We start from the raw sequence: 22,703 nt of genomic DNA on the forward strand, positions 1-22,703 counted from the left end.
AACGAACGCAATCAGTGACAAACTCACTCAGAATCCGGCCACGCTGGCCGATGAAAAAGCATGAGTCACTGTACACCAAAATTTATGTACCAGTTGATTAAGGCAAAAGTTCGCATTTTTCCTCGCGCTATGTGAGGTCTAGTCTAGTCTTTATATGGTTTGTGCTTATGTTCCTCTACATACCTTGAACGCGTTCAATTTTGAAAGAATAAACAGCCAATCGAATTCGTACAATCTGGTCACGTGAGCTGAACCCCATGTGTATCTGCATCCAGAGTCCCTAGTTACAACAAAGTCCGCCTCTTTTCTTCCTGAGGCTTCTTCATTGCTTAATTTGCTGCCTTTAAATATTCGTAAGCAGTTTTTAAGAGTTGATTTTTGTAGCATGATTTAAGTCAGACTTGGAAAAGTTTTTGACGAGATTTCTTGATCCACCATATGTTAAAGCCTTGCCAGATCTGCCAACTTTAATTCAAGGGTTGATCAAATAATATATGAAAATAAAAGTTAAATAAAATAAATTAAGTAACATGTCTTTAATTGCTAGGAATTTCATTTCCAATACATGTAAGGAGGTCAGCATAAAAAAGGTAGTCTTCACTCTTTAGCCCGAACTTTAGACTCAATTGATCAAGTTTCCGTCGAAAATGAGGCTAGATCAGACTTGACTAGATCTGGACAAGTGTCTCAGAACTATACTCGAACATCTGTAATTACTCTATGTAGAGGAGGAATGGACGGTTTGAACGCAAAGTGCTTTTAGTTCGAGTGGGCCTTTTCAACTTAAAGGTGAGCCCTTCTCTCTCTGTTTCGTAATCGTCACGTCAGCATTGTACGATATGTGGCTTCAATACTTTGAATAAGCCCACCAATAACTCATCTCCACGCTTTAAGGTAAGAAAAGCTTAAACGCACTGACGGTAAGAATTTCATTACATTTTAATAGTGTGAGAACGTGCACTGAACAAATTAAAGCCTTAATATCGGCTATTTTTCTCTCATCTCTCAAGATTTCTTTCTCTTGTAATGTTTGTCCTTTGAAAACTATACCCAAAAGCTGATTCGTTTATATGAGCCAAAACCCATATTTTCCTCCAGTCTAAAGGTGCCAAAGAGGGCGTTGGTTGAGGTGAAACGTCCTTTTTGAGAGAGATCACCTGTGGGAGAATTCACTTTTGGGTGATCTCAATATGACAAACATTCATTGTGCAAAATCATTGTTGGAAAGTGGCTCTGATCTTTGCCCTGACCTTTTTCTTGTTTAGGTTGAAACAAGTCAACAAAAAAGTATATTTATCAAGGGGTCGTCACTCGGGGTTCAAAGAATTGTCTTTTTATACGTTTCACCAATCTGGACAGAAAAATATGTCTAAAACCTTGTTTTTGGCCCTCCTGGTGGCCCTTCAAATCGGACAAATCCATTCCCATGCAGTTCATGATATCCAATTTCAAGGTGAGTTGTACATTTCACACTTGAAGCTTTTTGCTTTTTAATGACTAGATTTCCGCGTTAGAGTACAGAGCACAAACGAATGTTTCGGTTTCCTTTGGAGACAGTACATTTAGGAGCATATTTGACAACGAACCGTGAAAAGAAACCGCTGCAGGATTGAGTTCTGGAAAATAACCACTAGATGGCAGTGCCCCGAAGGGCAACGAGCCAATTCAGGCAGGAATCATTATGTAGCTTGTGGGTCCACATAGCGTTCCTTCTGGCGCCGGGGTTTGAACCAACGATACCTTGCAAGAGGATCCTTGCCTTGTATGCGCTTCCTCTTAGACTGCTCGGCTATACCAGCTCTTTTGATATACTTGCAGTCTCTAGTTTTATGAAGATGCGACTGCAAAACTAGTTGCTGTTTGTGCAAGGGGACTCTAGCTATTTGTTAACCTGGAAATGCGGGAGATAATGTCCAGGGTTCGGCAGCGGGAGTTTCATTTTATTGGCGCCACGAGTGCGTCAGCACAAGGGGCGTCAACTAAAATGAAACGAACAAGACCGGACCCTGGGGATGAGCCCCCGCATTTCCAGGATAATATAGCCTTTTCCTGATCGATTTTGTCTCATGGGCCCTCCGCCCAATTTTCTACGACCCTGCTACGCCAAGCTGTCACTGTCTCACCCAAAGCGGGACAATAAAGTACTTTATTTCCCGCTTACTGGCCAAGCGGTTAACAATATCACATTGTTAACCCCTTACTCGTGGACAAGCAGTGAGCAATGTTGGAACGCACCGCTTACGCGATAAAAAGGAAGCCCGCGTGAGGCAGTTGAGAGCAGGAAATACTACATTTCCACTCATTTTGAGACAATTGCATTGATTGTGTCAAAAAATAATGAACTTCTAGACTGCTTACAAGGTTGTATGATTCAATAATTTTCTTAATGATCCGTGAAAAGTGGAAATGTGAGGTTATCATATCCCGGGGCCTGCACCTAGAATTATCAATAGGGGATGAAATTCTCAACCTTAATTCTTCTCTCCGACCTTTTTCTGGAACATTTGTGTTGGCCAATTCACACCCGAAACTGAGAACTTATCTGCCGGCCAATGATAATGTCAATTGGAACGCTTGAATTATTAACGTGACGGTTGGGTTCTCTGGCCGGCAACTCCATTTGTGGATGCTTTGTCTAAACTCTTCAAGTTGGCTTTGTTTTAACTAATCTAGGATATTCATTTAAGTTCTCTAAGTAGGTAAAAAGTGGACAATTTGATGCTCTTTCCTTGCTGTGTAGAGGGTTTGTCATTTGTTTCAAAACCATGCAGAACAGATTTCATCGTTTTACACTTCAGTGACGGGCCCAAATAGATAATCATGGGAGATTGCGTCTAGGGTTGCCGATTTACATTTTCAATGGTATATGACATGACTAGAGTCGGAAATCCATTTGTTAGCCTCAAAATCTAACCGCTATTTTGGAATCGGCTGGTGCTTTCAAATTCCGAGTTTTCTGTCAACCTTGATGTTGAAAGTTTATTTGACTCCAACACTAGTTGTTATTTGGAGTCAAAACATCATTTTACAAGGCCTGTCAAAAATTATTGGGTACATCTTTCAGTTGGCTTTTATTTTGCAGGTCCATTCGGAGAACCTGGCCCCTATCAAGACTCTCAAATGGTCATGGACGAGTCCTCAGGGATGATGTTTAAAGAATGGCCAGAACCGGAAGACAATACGATACAATGCAATGGTCTGGAAAGCGAAATAACCATCAAGACAATTTTTCGGCAGTCCGACCAGGATGGATGCTATCAATTCCAGACCCCTGGATTTGGTGGGCCTGGATACCCCAATGCCGGAGGTGGATTACCGAGCTACGACTGTTTCTTCTTACTTCGGGTTAGTGACCATCAACCTATAACTTTTGTTTAAACCCTAGGCAACACGAGGGTGCATCAAGTCAGACTTCAGAGAGACCTTTAATTAGACCAGTGGAAATCAGCAGAGCTAGGCCGATTCAACTATTTGTCAAAACTCTTTGACAGATGCATAAATGGAAACAGACAGGAAGGTAGTCATTGGAGGACAAACTACACATCTAATATTTTGTTCATAATTACCTCTCCCAAGACACTAGATTTTATACCACATAAGCCAGATGCATTCGAAATTTTTATTTAAAGTAAGATATCTCAATTTTTTTTTTAAAGCAATATTTTTTTCCTTCTTCTAAATCGCTTTTTCTTACCGTACGGTATCATTCCTTGTAACTTTTAGGGAGCTGAAATATTGTAATTTTACAAAGTGGCCTATCTTGGCCAGTTACCATGCGCAATCCTGCTGTAACAGGTATCCTTGATCAAGCACATCAGAGACTTGAGGCCTATAACTTTAGAATGGACCAACGTTTTCGAAGTATGAGCTTGATTGATCGATCTGTGTCTCGTTTCCCACAAAATTCTTGTTTGACATCGTTGAAGGTGGCCCAAAATCTTCCGTTTTGAAATGATTTGTCAGTTATGAAGTTATATGTCTAGTAGCATCAATGCTTGATCCTCCCGCTTTGTTTATTACATTCGAGCCCTTTAGTAAGTGACATAAGTATTAGAAAATCTGGATTTTACCAAATTTCAGTGGATGAGACATATTCGTCATCATTTTGAACTGACTATAACGGAGAGTTTCTTCTAGTGTTCGTTTTGTACAAACGATTAGATTTGACTTTTTGGGGACTCGCAGTGAAAGGGACAAGTCCTGTTTTTGTGGCTCTTGTGAAAACATTGAAGATTTGTGGGACCATTAGTGTTTAGTCCTAACAATCTGCAAGATATTCTTCCTAAGCATTTATCATAGAGTTATGGCATCGTAAAGGCCCTCAGAGTAAAGATTGATAACAGCTTTGATAGCATCAGAAGTCTTGATGAGTGTTTCTAGAGTGTTCTGCATCCATCAACAAATCTAGGTGACTCCTGGACGTTCTCGAAATGGCGTCGAAAACCCTCAATGGTTCGTGCGATAAGGATCTATGTGTCGATTCCAAGGTCGCGGTTTGCTATGGTTGTGAACGACCTGTTTCACCAACCGCCAAGTTGCACAGGGATTCCAAAAGCAGCCTTCGCTTATGCATTGAACATGAAAATGTGGTTTTGCAAAAATTGCGAAGTTTCATATTCAAAAATGTTCCAGGGATTGTCTGAAGTTCGATCCCGCCTTGAACGTGTCGAAGACAATACTAAAGGACAAGAGCACCGGATAACATCACTTGAGGACGCTCCCAACAGTTTTAAGGCAACAATAGCCCCCTTAGGCTGCACGGAATATGTTTTACGTTCTGCACTCCAGAGGGCGCTTTGTCATTCAGCCTCTATCAAATAAGGGGCCGATTGGGCCATTTCCTTGTAATTGAATTGTCATGCTTTTGTGTTACTTTTAACTAATTCTATCAAAATCTTATTTTCAATTAGTGCCTCGGGTCACATAATGTCCGGAAAAGAAATTGCGTTCAAGGCAAGGCAAGAACACTTAATGTAGCAATCTCCCGTGGCTCTTCCCGTTTTCTTTGGGCCGTGTGACGTTGCAAATAAGGGCCCTTATAACGAAGCTTTGATTGCGTAAGGAAAAGTAAATCAACATTGTAATTAAGGGATTGCCCGAATCTGTTGATGGAGTCCCCAAGGTTAGGAAGGCTTCAGATACGAGGTGGACGTTCCGATTGGTTAAGCCTTTGTCAATTCCGCTAAAGGAATTTTGCATCACTGGCATTGGCAGGCAAGTTTGTTTGCTGGTACCAGTGCTTGCCTAAATGTCCGAATAGGATTTACTATCATCCATTTTCAGTTTTCGTCGAGGGTCGATTCCATAGTTTTCGATAAGCCAATCTGGCAAATCAATGTCGAAGCATCACGGCATGTTCTTCATGACATGAAGATTTCCGTCCTCATGTGTGTGTCTCATTCACTCCATGAACGAGTTTGGCAGATGAATAATTTCCTTTTACTAGTTGTAAAACTATGTTGATGACGCTGAAAAATCTAGAAAACGAAGGGAGATATGTCCGTTTTGACGATTCTAATTGACTGTCCTCCACTTTTCGTTTTTTTGGAGGGTCAATTCCATAGTGTTGGATATGCCCTTCTGGAGAATCAATGTCTTAGCGTCCCAGTATGTTCGACATCCCTGATGTTATCCATCCTCTCGGGTGTTATTCACTCCAAGAACGACTTTGGCATCAAGTGAGTTTCTTTTAAAAGATGGCATACTTTGTAGATGAAAAACGTCCTTTCAATAGGAGTACAACTATTTTGATGACGTTGAAATGTCTTGAAAACGAGGGGAAATGTCCGTTTTGAAGGTTGTGAGCTTCAAAATCTGCCCACCCAAAACCAAATCATAACAAACAGTTGCGTGATATGCGTTTGAGAAACGTGGACACATCAAGACATTGAAAACTCCGAATAAAAGCCTATTCGATTATCAGTTCAAGTGATAGAATCGATTCAAATTCAGGAATGTGGCTTAATCGTTCATGCCAGAGAAGACTTGAAAGTGGAAAACGTGCGTTTCCAATCTAAATTCAATCAAGTTATGGCTATCAACGCTTACAATGGACACAATCAAAGACTACGTTTGTATTTCATTTACCGATCTCCCAATTCAACGGTCGACAGCAATATTGAGTTAGACAGATTTATCTTCAAAGTCCCCCAAAGTTTCTTACTGGTTGGAGATTTCAATTATCCCGACGTAGATTGGAATACACTCCGTGGAAGACCATCCTCAGCGGAGCTTATGGAAAGTTGCCCATCATCCTTCTTGGAACAACCGGTAGACTTTCCAAGACGCTCTGCCGGGAACACATTAGACCTTGTGTTAAGTTTTTTTTTTGTGAAAAGGTTTTATCATAAAAAAGGAAGCATGCCCTTTTAGTAATAGCGATCACATCCCAATAAATTTGAGCCTTGAGTTCAGCACCCAAATGAAAAAAAAGTTTTAAAAAAATTGGGAATTATGAAAAGGCCGACTGAAACGAAACACGAAATATACTAGACCGTGCCCCATGGGATAGGCACCGGGACAGAAATGTGGAAGACCAATGGGAATTCATGGCTACATACAGTCATAAACAATGCATTTGAGTTCATCCCTCTAAGGCGAAAGAATACCTCAAAGGACCCAGAATGGATGACCGCTTCACTAAAGTGGTTGATGCTAGCAAACAAAACGGCGTTGTCGAGCGATGAAGATGGTTTTTTTTGTTTGCTGATTCTTGGATTTGTAACCGATACAAGAGCATGAAATTCTCTGCAAGTCATGGTGCGTCATGATTTATAAGATATTTGGTCGTGTAAACTGTTTGAATTAGCCGCTCTAAGGCACCCTGGAATGTAAGCCTGGTCTAGGATCGTTAACAAAAACCGACTTAAGTCGGGTTTAAAACTAAACAGTGGGTCATTTAATGCATAGAATCATCTATGAGAGCACGGCAGCAAGTTGTATATAGCTGGTGCCTGGTTTAAGGCAAAAGAAGATTCTAAGCCCCTCACTATCTTTTTATCCAAGGGATTGAATTTATGGCGCATTTCACATAAAATGCCTCGTCTCTCGGTAACGCTATCTCGTATACACATAAAGGATTAGGTAAAGTTCATACCTACGCTGAATATTGTATAATCCCAATGATTCGAGGCGTTACCAATGGCTTAATTTCGACATCCCGTCAATATTTATCTCGTGAAACTCTTTTGTACTCGTTCAATCTTATCTAACCCCCCAGCGGTCATTGGGGCCCAGATTGGGGAAGCGGATTCAAGATGCAGCTGGACTATTGACTTGTACAGGGTTTTCATAGTCAATACATCTCTGGACTTGTATTGACTATGAAGAATCAATTAATCCATTACAGAAAACTGAAGATTATAAAAGTATTCAGTCCACAGTAAAAGCCGAGGTACGACGGCAAAAGAATCAGTTGGAAAAGGACCTCGCAAGGAGTTCTAAAAACAATAAAAAAGTACCTTGGAACGAAGATACGCAATGGGTCAATAGGCCCACTAGTCGATTCGGACGGAAAGGCCTGAAAACAAGGACTCTACATTGGCTGATCTCCTGAATGAGCATTTCTCCTCAATTTTTCCTAACCCAACGGGTGGGCCAGCTGAGCGTCAACGCAGAAGAGAATCTGACACACCTACCATCGACTACCAAATAAGTACCCAGTATGTCACAGAAATCATTCAGGGTCTGAAAGCTGATTCATCCCCTGGACAGGGCAGAATTAGTGCAGAGCTCATAAAGACTATGATGATGAAGTCCTCGACAATACCATTACGGACTCTGTTTCAACAAAGCCTTGGTTTTGGGCAAGTGCCAGAGTCCAGGAAGCTGGCGGACATTACTCCAATCTTCAAGTCGGGCTCAAAGGCGAAGACATAAAACTGTAGACCGATCTCCCTCTTAAACACGGAGGAAGAAATGCTAGACTATCATTTAGAGTCAAATCTATACTTTTCTCACAGAAAAACAAATAAATCCAAGGACCAAGGAGGCTACGAACAAGGCTTGGGAATGACAATTATAGAGCCCCTGGCTGTTCTCTTTAGTGTCTTGCTCGCTACGTCCATAATTCCAAAGGATTGGAAAAATGCCAATGTGTATCCTTTGTTTAAAGGTGGCGACTCCAGTAGCCTTTCCAGCTACAGACTAATTTCACTCACTTCTAGCGTACATATGTAAGGCCATGGAACGACTATTCAAGCAATGACTGACCTCTCACCTTCCACCCAGTGGGTTGCTACTTGCTAGATCGCACTCGGCAGATCTGCTTAGCGTGGGCAGATCTTGCCAGACAAAATTTGTTTGCACGCCATGACTACATAACCTTGGCTTTAGACCAAGGACACCATCTGTGGACACCATCTACCTCGACTTTTCAAAAGCTTTTGATCGTGTAGACCATTTCGTCATCACGAGAAAACTGACAGCACGGCCTGTCTTGGACTCCTCTGTTGTCTCGTGGATTGAAGAATGGTTCTCAGGTCGACATCAGCGAATAGCCTTGAATGGGGCTCACTCTGAGTGGATCGGGGTTGGTTGTGGAGTGCCACAAGGCAATGTTCTCCGGCCAATCTTGTTCAATATTTGCGTTGGCGACATGGCCGTACTGAAATTTGCGGACGATACCAAAATATTTCGGACTAAAATGTGTACCGAGGATTCGCAAAAGCTGCAAGAAGATTGAATGCAATCCAGAAATGGGCAATTACCACAAATATGTTGTTCAATTCAAAGAAGTCAAAAGTTGTGCGCTTCGACAAATTGCCATTACTCCTTGAATGNGTTGAATAGATGAAGCTATTTAAGGAGAATATAAGATTTAGCTTTTCCAGTTTTTGAATGCTTGGCACCTGCTGTATTATGACAGAGGGACGCTTTGCTCCTTGCTTGCCGACTTAGGTGAGATAGTGCTGAGAACCTGTCTTTCAAATATCTTTTTGAGTCATGTTAGAGGCATATGGCAAAGGTTTTAAAGACTTATCTTGCTTTGGGAACCATCAATGAGCAATTTTTGAACCAAAACCGTCGAAGGAGTTCAACGATGGTTCACGAAATCTTTGGGGGGTCACGGGGAGTTGAGCTATCAAAGGCGTTAGGAGGCTCTTAGCATCGATGAGCTTGTCAAAAGGAGAGCAAAATTCGATTTGGTCTAATCCTGGAAGCCCTTGCGGAGTGCGGTTTCCCTTTCGGAGTCAAGGGAAACTGACGCCTTTTTGTATTTGGAGAGAGATGAAGCATCTGTATCTATGCGTGCATGCACAAATCAACTCTTGAGCCGACCGCGATTCAGGCGGTCAATTCAATGCCCTACCAATTGACGTCCGTAATTGTGAGACTCTTCATCTTTTTAAGAGCGCTTTAAGGCTCTTATTGGCCAGTTGCTGGGTTACTAAGCCCGGAAATGAATTGTTAGCGAGATGGGTGTGACCCCCCCGCCCCTGAACTCGTTGTTTGACAGTTGTACCCATTTTCTCTCTTTCCTCTTAACCTATACGCTTTTCAAAGCTCCATAGCTGTCATGAGTGGTCAAATAAATGAGCAATAAATAAACAATAAAGAATGACCAATCCCAGGTGCAAGAGATTGTTATGAAGCTTCCTTTTACGCTGAGGGAACGATGGAAAAACCATGCATATCATGTCCTTTCCAAATCTGGAACTGTTCAATTCAACGATCTATGGAATTTTGTGGTGGAACAAGTGGCAATTTTATCCACCCCGATCTTTAGTGAAATCCACGATAAAGCACCGCGTAACGAAAATTCAGGTCAAGAAGCCCGATTATGGATTTATTCCGAGAAGCATGTCTCATTGGATCTAGTGGTATATGAATGTCAATTCAATTAGAGCCGCACATGGCGATTTGGGGCCCATTCTGGGTTCAAGGGTTGCCATTCGAGGCAAATATCCACTAGAGAAGCAGGGCCACAGGGGCAAATGCCAACCTTGAACACCCTTGCTTGATTTGTAAGAAATCAAACCATACCTAGAAGCCGTGGAAAGAGAAGTCTGATTTTCTCCGGGAAAAGGGCTTGGGTTTAGGTTGCCTAGAGACTGGGCACATCTCTAGATATTGTCAGTCTCGCTTGAGGTGTCAAAAATGTAGCAAGTCTCATCGCACCAGTTTACGTTATCAAGCCGAGCCCAAATTCTCTACCAACGAACCGTCCTTCCCTGGATTGAACGCCGAGCGAAAATCAAGCGAAAATCAACCTCCATGTGTTGTCTGGAGAAGTCATGTTCGCATGCAAGAGAGGGACAGCCGTTCCAATCGAATTGCTCTCCCTCTAGTGTTGGTCAGGGTGAGAATCGGAGGATCCCACAAGGAAGTTGTCACCCACGTAGGACTGGACAACGTTTCAAGTGATTGCTTTGCAACCAATATGTAGTCTAATGGACCAGTTGGGGATCTCAGGCCCGAAACCAATCATTCAACTAACCACCATGGAATGCAACGGAAAAGCGGTCGAGACTAGGGTCTCTAGTCGAGACTAGCTTGTCAGAGAAAAGTCACTCCAACCAAGCCACTTGAGACTTTGCTTTGAACACATTTTGGTAGTTGGGCAGCAGGGTGTCGGGCTGATCGACTTCTCTTGCGTTACTCAGGTTCAACCAAAGCAGACAAACGAGCCATCAACTCACTGGCTCCCTGAATTCTGAACTTGATTTTGAGAATCACGGAACTAAATGTGTTCAAAGCCCATCCCCATCGCACACACCAGGCAGCCGCGAGTGAGCCAAAAAAATCTCAGAAATCTCGCGATTGTCACTTCTCTGACTAGCCCTCTAGTCGAGACCAGAGTAGTTTGTGGTCTAGAGATTCTGGATATCAATAGAAATGAGATAATTGGCCTCCCTGTTTTTTTATATTTTTATTTCCCGAAGACGTTTTGCCAATTTCACAAGATGATGTAGTGACCCGGCAAGAATGGGCGCATTTTGAGCATTTGATAGACGTCCCCGTAGCCTTTGTCAATGCGAGAGTTGGGTTGATGTTGTGAGCAAATGCTCCAGCCGCCATCAAACCTTTGGAGATGGTGAGCGGATTAGATAACGAATCGTGCGCTTCGCGCCATAAGCTTGGCTAGGCTCTCAATGGTCTGCTGTCTGCTGGATGCAGAAAAAGGGTTAAAGTCAATAGAACACAATTTGAATACAATGACAGCAAAGAAGAAAAAAAAAATGTTTGCCCAAGATTTTTTGGATTCAGGCCAAGACAATTGTGGACCTTCTCTCGATGATCAAAAATGGTTGGAGGCGGTAGAAAGGTCAATCCACAAGGGCAAAAATGGACATTAATGCATCTCGCTACCCTTTCGAGAGGGTGTTGTCCAATTCCCAGACAATCGAAATCAGGCCCTCCGAATGTTGGATGGAGTCAAGAAAGAGCTTGTTGCAAGCTCAAAATTCAAAGCAGACTACTGAGACTTTATGGAGATGATGAAAGAAGTTTTCTCAAGAAATACGTAAAAGCGAATTGGTTTGGAAAAATGATAAAACCTGGTACATCGTACATCATGCTGCTTATCATAAACTGAAACAATCTATTCGAGCAGTTTTTAAGTGTTCGTTAAAATTTGCGGGGATATCATAGAATGACAAACTTCTCCATGGCCCCGACCTCACGAAAAATCTAATTAGAGTCCTACTCCGATTTGGTCAAGATTTTTTGACGAACATTCGAGAAGATGTACTATCAAGTATGAACTCGAAAAGAGGATACCATCTTTCCTTCATATTGTTACGCTATGACATGACTAAGAGTCGCAATAAAGATATTATTATGATTGCCTTCAACATTTCTAGTTCCCAGGTGGAGATTTGAGGAAACCTCCAAGGGGAGTATCGACTGAGGGCCCATGTTTTCGGAGCCGTTTTGTCGCCCAGCTGCACTAACTTCGCCCTCAAGGAGGCAGCAAATTGGGTTCAGCCATGGAGGTCTCAATTTAACTGGAGGTCTATCAAATTGTCGTCGTATACCCTGGTAGGCTTTGATCTCATTAGGAAACGGGGCTAAAACGATGAGTAAGGCCTTACCTTGGATCGGTTTTCACCCTCCATCTTGTTGAAGAGGTTACTGCTGATCCTTTCCAGTCAATAGCAGATATTTTCGTGGCTTATCCCCTTAACCGCTTGACCGCTTTGCCTTATTTCTCAACCAATCTGAGTTGAGAATTTCGGTCGACACAGAATCTAATTGGTTTTTGGAAGGGGTCAAGCGGACAAGCACTGAAGCGGATAAGCCACGAAAATAGCAGCTAATATAGTCCAGTTTTCACCTGTATTGTTGTTGATAATTCAAGATGCTTGACATTGGAATTGCAGGATCGCGTAGTAGTTGGCCCCTTTTCGCTCTGTAGTTGATAAAACACGTCTGATTCACTTTCAAGGAGTGCTTGGATGTTTCTGGTAACCACTCACATCAAAATATTTTGGAACTTTGCACGAAATCTTGTCACTTGTAATTTTTATTCGAACAGTCAAGTTTAACTGTTCGTCCATCTTGCATCACCCGTTTACCTCAACTTAACTTGGACAGCTGAAAAACTTGAACAATAGGAAAAAAATCCTGGTAGACAGGAATTCTTCAAGCTACAGCTTAAAACTAGCTATGTTCCTCCCTATAATTTCGAGTGTTTATGGAGAGGGAATTTGCCTGGCTTGCAGAGCGTGAACATGATTTTCTTCAATTTCTGGTCGGGAGGTTGAGTTCAATGGTTTCTAAAATTTCCGTTATACTATTAGGGTACACTTGGCGGCGTCAAATATGTCCAGTGTAACGTCGTCCATGGTTTAGCCAATCAAGTTGTCCGGCAAGATTTGTATGTCGACGATATGCTGACTCCTCTGGACAACGTCAACTAAGCCAAAGAAATCCTTGACAAGGTGAAACGCATCTGCAGTTTCGGGAAATTTAATCAAACCAAAATGATCACAAATCACCCAGAAGTTTTCGAGAGCATTTCTGTTCTTGATCGATCCCCAGTCACACAAAATCTAGACTTGGAAAAGAGTGGACTTATTCCTGAACGAGCGCTGGGTATCGTGTGGCTTGTGAAAAACGACAGATTGGGTTTCAAAATCAATGTGAAAGACACGCCCGGAGAGGAATACTATCAGTCACCCATTCAGTTTATGACCCACTTGCTATACGTAGTAGGGTCACTGATAATGCCAGGCAAACAAATTTTCCAAGAACTTTGCCGTGAACAAGTGGATTGGGGTCAAGATCTGCAAGAGGGTTGGTTATAACAGTGGGAACGTTGGCTAAGAGATCTTCATCTTCTGGAAAACTAGTCTGTTCCAAGGCGGCTTGGTTTTTGAGGATCCAATTTGCGGTGCTACCTCGAGGTCTTCTGCGATGAAAGTGAGATCGGCCATGGAGCTGTTGTGTGTGTCAATACTCATGCTCCAGATGGTCTTCAAAGTTCATTGGTTATGGTAAAATCACGCTTAGCTCCGTTGAAGAAGATTTCCATCCCAAGATTGGAAGGATTTTAACTGGAGCTACATTGGCCGTGGCACTGCTAGTCACAATGAAGAAAGAAATGACCACTCCGTTCGAAAACATTTATATGTGGACAGATAGTGAGACAACGCTTCGTTTCAAACCGGCTTGCATACAATCGAGAGAGAAATAGCCTGGATCAATGATTCCATGTGAACGGGTGATCAAAACCCAGCCAATCTCGCTAGTTGTGGTCTGAGTATCCGGGCTCTATTTCATTGTGACGAATGGAGATTTGGGCCACGGTTCCTGCTCCAAAATGAGAGTGATTGGCCGAAGCACATGTCATTTAGTGATGTTGATGACAAAAATCCCGAAGTTAAAAGACCAGTTGTCACTTCAGTGGCAACTAAGATCGATGTTGACGTCGGAACACAGCTCTTTTTTAGTACAGGGTGGAAAGAAATTAAGGGCCGCTCTTTGTCACTTCTGAAAATCCTACCACCTAACTCAAATAATGTTTTGATCAGATTGAATCTCCAGTTTTCATTAAAAGGGATTAGTGAAAAACCTAACACCATACCACGAATGATTCAATTTTACTCCAAAAGAGATTGGTAGCCTTCTGATGTTTAGCCACCTAAAGATTGAGTCTTGAAAATCCAGATTTCGGCCATTGGTCCGGTCTGTTCTAAAAGGATTTATTGCATTTGGATGAAGTTCTCCACTTTCCAATGGCTTGAGGATGAACACTGAAAGGCTCACCAACGTTCCTTTGTCTTTGCCGGCCTTCTGGATGCCCCTAGCCTTGGTTCTGACCTTCACACTGCGCTCACTTGATTTTTCAGACATTGTTTTGACGGCACTCTATCAGAGGGCTACCCATCGCCTCCAGGATTTACTTTACTTTTTAGTTTAACTATTTGTAATATGTCATTAGGTTCTTAACAATTCCTCTTAATGAATGCTTGTGGTTTAATGTTAAAAAAAAAAACAGGAGGGAGAAATGTTGTAAAAAAACAGCCATGGAGGCCCTTAATTTCTTTACACCCTGTATGTCGTTACGGGACCTGCTTTGGCGAGCAATGGTCGGCCTTATTAAAGTTCAACGGAAATTTAAAGCTCTTGCCGTGGACGGTGGATTGCTTCGAAGTCGAAAGGAAGCCGAGGCTGCTATGTTGCGTCATGAGCAGGCCCGTGGCTTTCTTTGTTCATGGGATCAAACTCATTGAAGCATCTAAGCCTCCTCCAAAAGGATCGCCATAACGAAAGTTTTCCCCTTTTATTGACACTGGATTTTCAACCCTCCTTATGCCCATCACTTTGGCGGCATCTGGGAACGTGAAATCCGAACTATGAGACAGGTGATGAATGGATGAGAAACTTGACAGATAAAGGCCTCAATACTCTAATACGTGAAGTTGGATCAATCTTAAATAGTACGCGTAGGTCTCTCAAGGCCATTTCTGATGATGCGTGTGATCTTGCACCATTAACTCCAAATCATTGATTACTTCAACAAATTGGTCCAACCTTTCGATTAATATCAATATGCCAAGAAACGTTGGTGACAAATTCAATTGATGTCGGATCTATTTTGGAAAAGGTGTTCAAGAGAATACTTGTCGCAACCTCTCACCCGCAGCAAATGGACCAAGAAAAAGAGAACCTGAAGCTGAATGATTTGTTTCTCGTAGTAATGGAGGAAAACCCTAGATGTCAATTGCCTCTCGGACGAATATTGGAAGTGTTCCCTACTACTGATGGTAATGTTCGATCAGTTAAAGTGAAGACTGCTCGAGGGGAATATCGAAGATCAATGTCCCAATTGGATGCGTTAAGAAGAGCTGACGAAATTCCTGATGTCGATGAAGTCGCCACTTGAAAGGTAAATGCCCGTTGTATCATTGAAAGGGGACCGGTGTTCATGGTTCTGGCCACCCGTATTGTAACTAGCATGAGCATTTTCGTTTTCTTCTCACGATCCATTCCTTGTTTGTTCAGTTCTTCTTTCCTAACGTGATCGTTGTCTTCTTTGTTGGATTTCCCTAAGAGCCTCTAACTGTTTGTAAGGTATTCTGTTCATGTTATTTTTACTCATCGTTATATCTTATGTTTGCTTTTATTGCCCTAATAGGATATTGTCATTTAGTTCCATCATTTGGGTATTCATTTGCAGGTTGGAAGTCTCGTCTAAAACTTTGGGTTGAAGGAGAAACTTGACAAGGGCGGATGAAAATGGTATCAAGTTCAGCCAGAAAAAATGGTAGGATCATACATCTAGAATGAAACAATGCAAAGCATCTCTACACCATCAATTCTTCGCACATCCAGCCTGTTTGCAACCATGCGGATCTAGGAGTGCTCATCAGTGATAATTGGAGCCATCAGACTAATCCAAGCAAGCAATAGCATTCATGGGGCAAATTGAACGATCGTTTTCGGCGAGATCGCCGGATGTTGTCGTAGACATCTATAAAACATTTGTTCGGCCTTTTTTAGAATTTGCCGTCCATTTCTGGAATCCTCGGCTAACGAAAGATGTCAAAGTGTTAGACGTGTTCAAGATGATTAGGGAAAAATTCAGGGAGCTATGAAGAAAAGCGTCACCAAGTTGGTCTTATATCATTGAGGACGAGGCGAATGAGAGGCGATGGGATACAAATCTTCACGATGAGAATGAGATCGAGAGTTAGCGACCTAATCTAGAGCTATTATAATAGCGCAATTGAGCACACAATATCTACTAGGGAGACAACAATGCATATCCTCCAAACACCAAGAGCAAGTGTAGACTGAAGGGAGTATTTTTTCATTTGTCGAGTGATCCCACTTTGGAATAAGCTACCAAAAAAGTACGTAAATGTCAACATCTAAACGAATTTGAAAATTGGTTTGATCAAACACACAAGAGAAAAGTTCATAAGCATTACCCCATGAAATCTTGCTCTCACATGTTATCCATTATAATCTTCCTCATGACCGACCACAACCTGGTCTCTGAAGATGAAAGAGACTTTATGAAACTTTATGAAAGTATAATAAAATGATGATCAATGAAGAGGTTCAAAGTTTTCACTTTTTCGTTTAACGTTTTTCAATACCTGCTATTCCGTAAGGTCTATTATAGACTTCTAGACACTGGATGTCGGACGACCGACCAACCGGCCAATAAAACAATACAAGGGATTGATGGTCTTCTGGGAAGTGATCACAAACCGTTTTTAATGTACTGTTTTAGCCAACCGAGTGGTCGGTCGTCCGACAACCAGTGTCTAGAAATCTATGGGTCTCCATACATCTCTTAGAGCATGTTCGCTTTCAATTCAGAGTGTGGTTCCTTATTTGATGAAGAACTTCATACCCTAACCCAAAACTGCATTGAAAAAAAAATTACCTCGTCTGGCCAGTTTTTTAGCACATTTTGAACATTAAAACAATTTTCAAAATTCATAACGAGTATTCAGTATGATCAAGAGGTTAAAATCTTCTTAACAATGGGCCTTTTCCCTTGGTCTTCTCTATTTCACAACTGAGTTTTCAAAACAATGATTTTCGTCTTAGACATTTGGCAAGGTGAATAAAGATTTTGTAGCAACCAATGATACGGTCCAAAAGGCCAAACGAGTAAAGTGATGAAGATGCCAGATGTTGTGGATAATTCCATGCTTATTTGTCAATAATGAGCAACACTCTGGACGCAAATTGCTTTGCACTGGTCGTAAAAGGTGCACGAATTTATAAAAAGCTGCTCTGACGTTGCCATTGAAAATATTGAAAATAGGGTGTCCCTAATTGTAACGAGACATCCATGAAAAGGCTATTTCTTGGGTGATGCATCACAAATGCTTTCCTCCAACGCATTACATCATTATTACTGCCTAATCTTACATTTTGTCTGAAAAGTCTCATTTCATTACAGTTTCGAGGGTCGAACGTCGCTGGAACATTGACAGTTCCTTCCGCCACTTTCGATTTCCAACCTAAAATGGGGAGTCCTTGCAAAGACTACCTTAGAATAAATAACTTGATCCCACACGACGGTCAATCTCAGGATTCTGATGATACGGCGAATTCTGACACAGTTGTCAGATACTGTGGAATGATTACAGGCGATAAAATGTTCAATTTCAACCAGAGCTCACTGACCATACGACTTACAGCTGATGATACAATCAGACATGATGGAGCCGAAGTGATTATTTGCTTCCCTTGAAAAAGAACGTCCTGAACAATGTTTTTTTTGTGTCTTAAAGCGTGAAATTACACGAATGGTTTTGCTTCTCGTTTTAAACTTGGATTTTGTAATAAAGGTTGTTACCATAAGTCAAAGCCTTCATGCTATTTGGTCTTAAACAAACTTTAAGCCTGCGTGAATTTTGACGAAACAAAAAAATGCGAGGGAGTCTGAGCGCTTTTTTTAAAGCAGAAAACTCAAAAGAACTAGTTTGCCTGCCTGATATCAAATGTTCTAAAAGTATCACAATTAGGGATCGGAAAATAGTTTATGACTCTCAGCAGAATATTTTGATTTTAGGTTACAGAAATCATCCAGAAAAGTTTCGAAAACATGAAAACAAATTGTGAAAGAGGTAAAAAATGAGTTGAAAATTCAAGTTTTCTTTACATGTTCTCTTGCTAAAAATGAGGGAGTCAAAGTATTTTGAGTTGCCGTCACCATGTTTTTTTTAGTTTCAAAGCCATGAACTAGCAGAGGATTGATGGACTGTTGGCCAAAAATCCGTGTCTGGAAGACGTGAAACATACAGAGGAAGTCCTTTATGGTGAAGAGGGCACTTCATGTGAAGGTGTCACTGCTGAAGATTTACTCCTTACCTTGAAGCGCATATTATCTTACACACTTTTTAGAATATTTTTTTTCTGATTAAAAGTAATTTTATGGACTTAAAGCCAATTTCAGAGATTTTTGTGAGATCTGTAGCTTTCTTTTGCGCCTAATTGGGTAAAATTCTTAAAAAAATGAGAATACAAGTTTATACAATGCGTCTGGAGGGTTCAAAAAGAGGTCAAAGAATTCAGAAAGGCCTTGATCTGTCCCAACTAGGTACAATTTTGTTTTTACTGTACCTGAACTTTTGAAGGTTGGCTGGTCACCAACCAACAACACGCGCAAAGACTTTTTCACGGAGCTTGGACATCTTTGAATATAACTCTTTTTGTTTCGAAGAATTTTACCCAATAAGGCCCAAAAGAAAGTAGCAGAGCTCATAAAATCTCCAGAATTTCGTTTGTTTGCTGGTACCAAAGTCAGTGATTCAAGTATGGGGTTTCAAGCACGGTTTTGAGATGCTGACCCGTCTTCGCATTGCTGTATGAGGCAATGGTCACCTTCGATAAAACCAGTTTGAAACGCCAATTTTGCATCACTGGCACTGGCAGGCAAGTTGTTTGCTGCTACCAGAACTGGCCTAAATGTCCAAATTAGAAGACTTTGTTCAAAAAGAGTTTTAAAACTGGCAAAAAGGCTGCAGAGCACTTCGAATCCAGTATTGTGGGGTAGTCTCCAAAAAAAGTTGGACGTAGTTCAGGGAAAGATTAAGGCCTTCATCGAAAATGACCAGTTACAAACTGAGAGCAAGGTGGTTCAGGAGGTCAGGTCGAATCCGAAGGCTATTTTCTCTCATGTGAACACTAAGATAAAGATGAAACACTCTGTTGGGCCTTTTGAAATTGGTGGGGAAGCATTAGTAACGTAGAGGCTATGGTTAACATGCTTGGAGATCAGATCAAGTTCTCCTAGTCCTGATGGCTTGACATCTCAGTTTCTGATGAGATGCTCACAGGTTGTTGCTCCTGTTTTCTCGTACTTGATGCGTTGTATCTTGGATCAGGGCAAGTTTCCATCTTCACTAAAGATAGCTCACGTCATTCCAATTTTTAAAGTCCAAACTTGTTGAATTTCTTGATATTCAGGAAGTTCTTCCTCCTAGCCAGCATGGGTTCCGAGCACTTTTTAGCACGGTTACCCAACTGATTGAACATATTGGGCAGGTTATTGAGGACTGGAAGGGCATGAAGTCAGTTGATGATATCTATCTTGATTTTGCCAAGGCATTTGATAAAGTAGATCATGGCCTTTCTGAATCGACTTCACATTATTGAGATCTTTTGTTGAATGGACTCCAGAGATTGGGATCCAAGCAAGGTTCTCAATTGAATAAGAAGCTTCGTTAATGATAGAAAGCAAATTGTTAAGGTCGAGGGATCCCTTCGTACATGATGTCAAGTCAGGTGTTTCCCAGGGCTCCATCTTAGGGTCCCTCCTGTTTATGATATTCATTTTATACTTTGTATTTGCATTTATTGAGCATTAAGTACATGGTACTTTTTGTGTGCAAGATTGCATGTGACAATCTAGGTGGGATATTTCGAGATCTCGGACAGTGTTGAACGTTTGAAGCTAGTCATTTTTTTTTGAATTGTTCCTTTCGGCGACAGACATATTAGTGAGAGAGGACGATAGCATTTTTGGGGAAGCCACTGCACGCAGACAGCTTAAGGTCGAACCTTCAGGCACTACAGGGTGGGTACATTAATGATTCGGCACAAGTTTTAACTTTGTTACACCAGGTGAAAGATCATTCAGTTTTTCCATGTTTTCGTATAAGGGTGCTTTTTACTGCTATTTGATTGATTGTCAAGAAATTGTTATCGTTGTAAAGTGTTGCTATTTCGATATGATCTCTGTGGTTCTTATTGGAAAGGAAGCGTTGGACATCATTGAGCGATACCTGTAGTTTCAGTTGCGGTGTATGAATTGGGCTATCGTTGGAGAATTTTACATGGAGAAATAACGGTGCACAGGAGAGTATCTCGAGTAAACCACCGAATGGACTACAGCAATTGTTGAGGTCTCAGGTACCAATCTTCAATAAATTTGAGGATTCCAAAACTCCACTAAGTTTCTTTTGTTAGATTGATGTACATGTTAATCGAATTGAAGATTTGATTGGAGTGTGATGCTCAGAATTTTGATCTGGGGTTTTTCTACCACCCCCAAATTTCTAAGAGATATTTTAATCCTGGTCTCCACCCGGTGGTTTCCTACAACAATAAGAGTCGTATTTCCAGCAACTTGCTTTTAGTCGGTTCGTTGCCATGAAGTAAAGAATAATTTCCCCGTAACTTAAATTTGGTCTTTAGTTCGCCCTCAGTTGAGGCCGACACAGCTAAAGAAGTGTCATCACAATATGAGCTCAAGTAACGTCGTCCCAAGGTGGAAGCCATTTATATTAGGTCCAAAACATAAATTGTGAAGAGCACACAAGACATCTGAGCTTGCGAAATTCCAAAGCTCAAGTCCAAATCTTCGGAATTGTCAGTATTAACTATCTTCGATCCTTAAAGAAAGAATCGATCCATTTCAATGAATTTGAAAAGCTTCTCATAAATGCATTGTAGAGCGCTAAAAAATGCCTCGGTTGCTCTAAATCCGAGCTGTGATGTCGAGAATATTTGTGGCGCTCGACAATTCGATATTTGTTGGTTTGCAATTCCTTCCATAATTTTTGAGAGAGCTGGCAAGGCAAAACTGGCCTTTGAGAATCAACACTCCTTGAATTGGGCGTTTTTGGAATTCGGAGTGACCGCCCTGTTTTAAATGATGTTTGGAAAAATTCTTGCGTGAGTGACGTATTTAACCAGAATCGTTATTGAAACAACGAGAGTTCTGGGCTTGAAAAATTGTTCAGATAGTGATGCTAGCAAGTCCCTCGCTAGCATTTTTTTTCGCGTTTTTAAGCATGGTGCTATCGCCGCTGTACAGAACAGGTTTGAAAAGAATGGATAGCCAGTAACCTTGTTTTATCTGGAACATATCGAAGTGGATCGGGATCATCTAATGTCTTGCCAAAGGAATATCTCCCTTGATTGTGCGTATTTTTCCCAATGAAAGTACCCATTGCCAGGGCATTAGTAACGAATTAAAGTATACTAGTAATTCGTTCCTTTTTTCGAAAAAGGAGCTGTAATTGCATTGCATTACATTTTAAAATTGTGTTATTGTAACGACCACAAATCTAAAAGAATTACTCGTTTACTCGTTCCTTTTTCAGCATCCAGAATGGCCTTTCTTTTTCGTTTATCTCGTGACAGCTGCGGAACCTTCAGGATCAAGAGGAAATTGCCATTTTTTGCTAATTCCATCTAGCAATATTTTGATCAAAGAAAGTCAGGGCTGGAAATTGTGCTTGTCTTTATCTACTCTGAGGGTGTTCTTGTTTTTAATCTGCAATTTCTGTTCGACTGAAGATTTGATTCGGCGCAATTGTTAATAAAAAAAAGTATCTCCTTAGCTTGAATATGATGCATTAAAGGGATGGACTTCTTAGCAGCGAAGCTTTACCGATTAGACAGTGCTAATGCTGTTTTTTCGATCAAGACTTTTGCGACATTGTTTCAAAACTTCAACAATCATTATCCCATCCAGGCTCCCAATCTTTGACTCCTTTAAGCATTATGACGCAATAACATCTTGAACACCTATGTCAAGATGAAACAACAAAGCTAATTATAAAAAAATGTTGACACGAAATTCTTCAAATGCTGTTCAATTTTTTTGAGGAGAATGGTCTTGATGGGGTAAACAAAAATGAAGGTTGAACAAGTAAAAATCTGACATCAAAATGGTTACTTTCTCAGCCGTTGCAGTTTTTTTAGAACCGTCATTGATAAATAATCACACAAAAGGATGATTCTTATTTATGAAACAATCAAAAAAAGTTTTATTCATCTTAAAAGGCCAGAAAACTTACTTTCCTTCTGATCCTAGCCGTCAGCTTTTGCATGAGAGAAGAATCGATCTTCCTGAATGCTGCTGCTACTTAATGTTCCATTAGTCTTTAGTTTTGATGGTCAAGTTTGATTTTCTTCAGAACTCCTTCGAAAATGACGGATTTTCATCAATTGAACAAATTTCTTGGTTTCATTCCTTCAGTACAATCAATACTTATATCATCTTGTTAATACCATGTCATTCTGGCCTTAGCTTAGTGACAACTTGCCAAGTAGAGCCAAAACAATGTCTTTTCAATTAAATTGTGTTTACTGTTGCGATGCTAGTCCGGTCTAAAGCTTCTAGGACCTTAACTTTGACCTTTCTTTGACTCTTGAACATAAGATTGAGATTTTCCTGACCTTCATGGCACATCTGTACTTCAAAATTGAAACATTTTTTTTTGAAATAATTTGAATGCTTTGGCATCATATTTGGGATCTTATCAATATGCATTTTTTAT

At 41.0% G+C, this 22,703-nt stretch overlaps 1 protein-coding gene across 1 annotated transcript; it reads left to right on the plus strand.

Moving 5' to 3' along the window:
- Positions 1-736: 736 nt before the first annotated feature.
- On the plus strand, positions 737-17,662 carry LOC131891286 (uncharacterized). The gene is made up of 4 exons (XM_059240812.1): positions 737-894; positions 1,266-1,453; positions 3,083-3,345; positions 17,369-17,662. Exons 2-4 carry the CDS (start codon positions 1,366-1,368, stop codon positions 17,660-17,662), a joined length of 645 nt encoding a protein of 214 aa, XP_059096795.1. The 5' UTR covers positions 737-894; positions 1,266-1,365.
- The last annotated feature ends 5,041 nt before the right edge of the window (positions 17,663-22,703 follow it).

The sequence above is a fragment of the Tigriopus californicus genome, chromosome 12, assembly GCF_007210705.1.
Source record: "Tigriopus californicus strain San Diego chromosome 12, Tcal_SD_v2.1, whole genome shotgun sequence".
In the NCBI taxonomy this organism is placed as follows: domain Eukaryota; kingdom Metazoa; phylum Arthropoda; class Copepoda; order Harpacticoida; family Harpacticidae; genus Tigriopus; species Tigriopus californicus.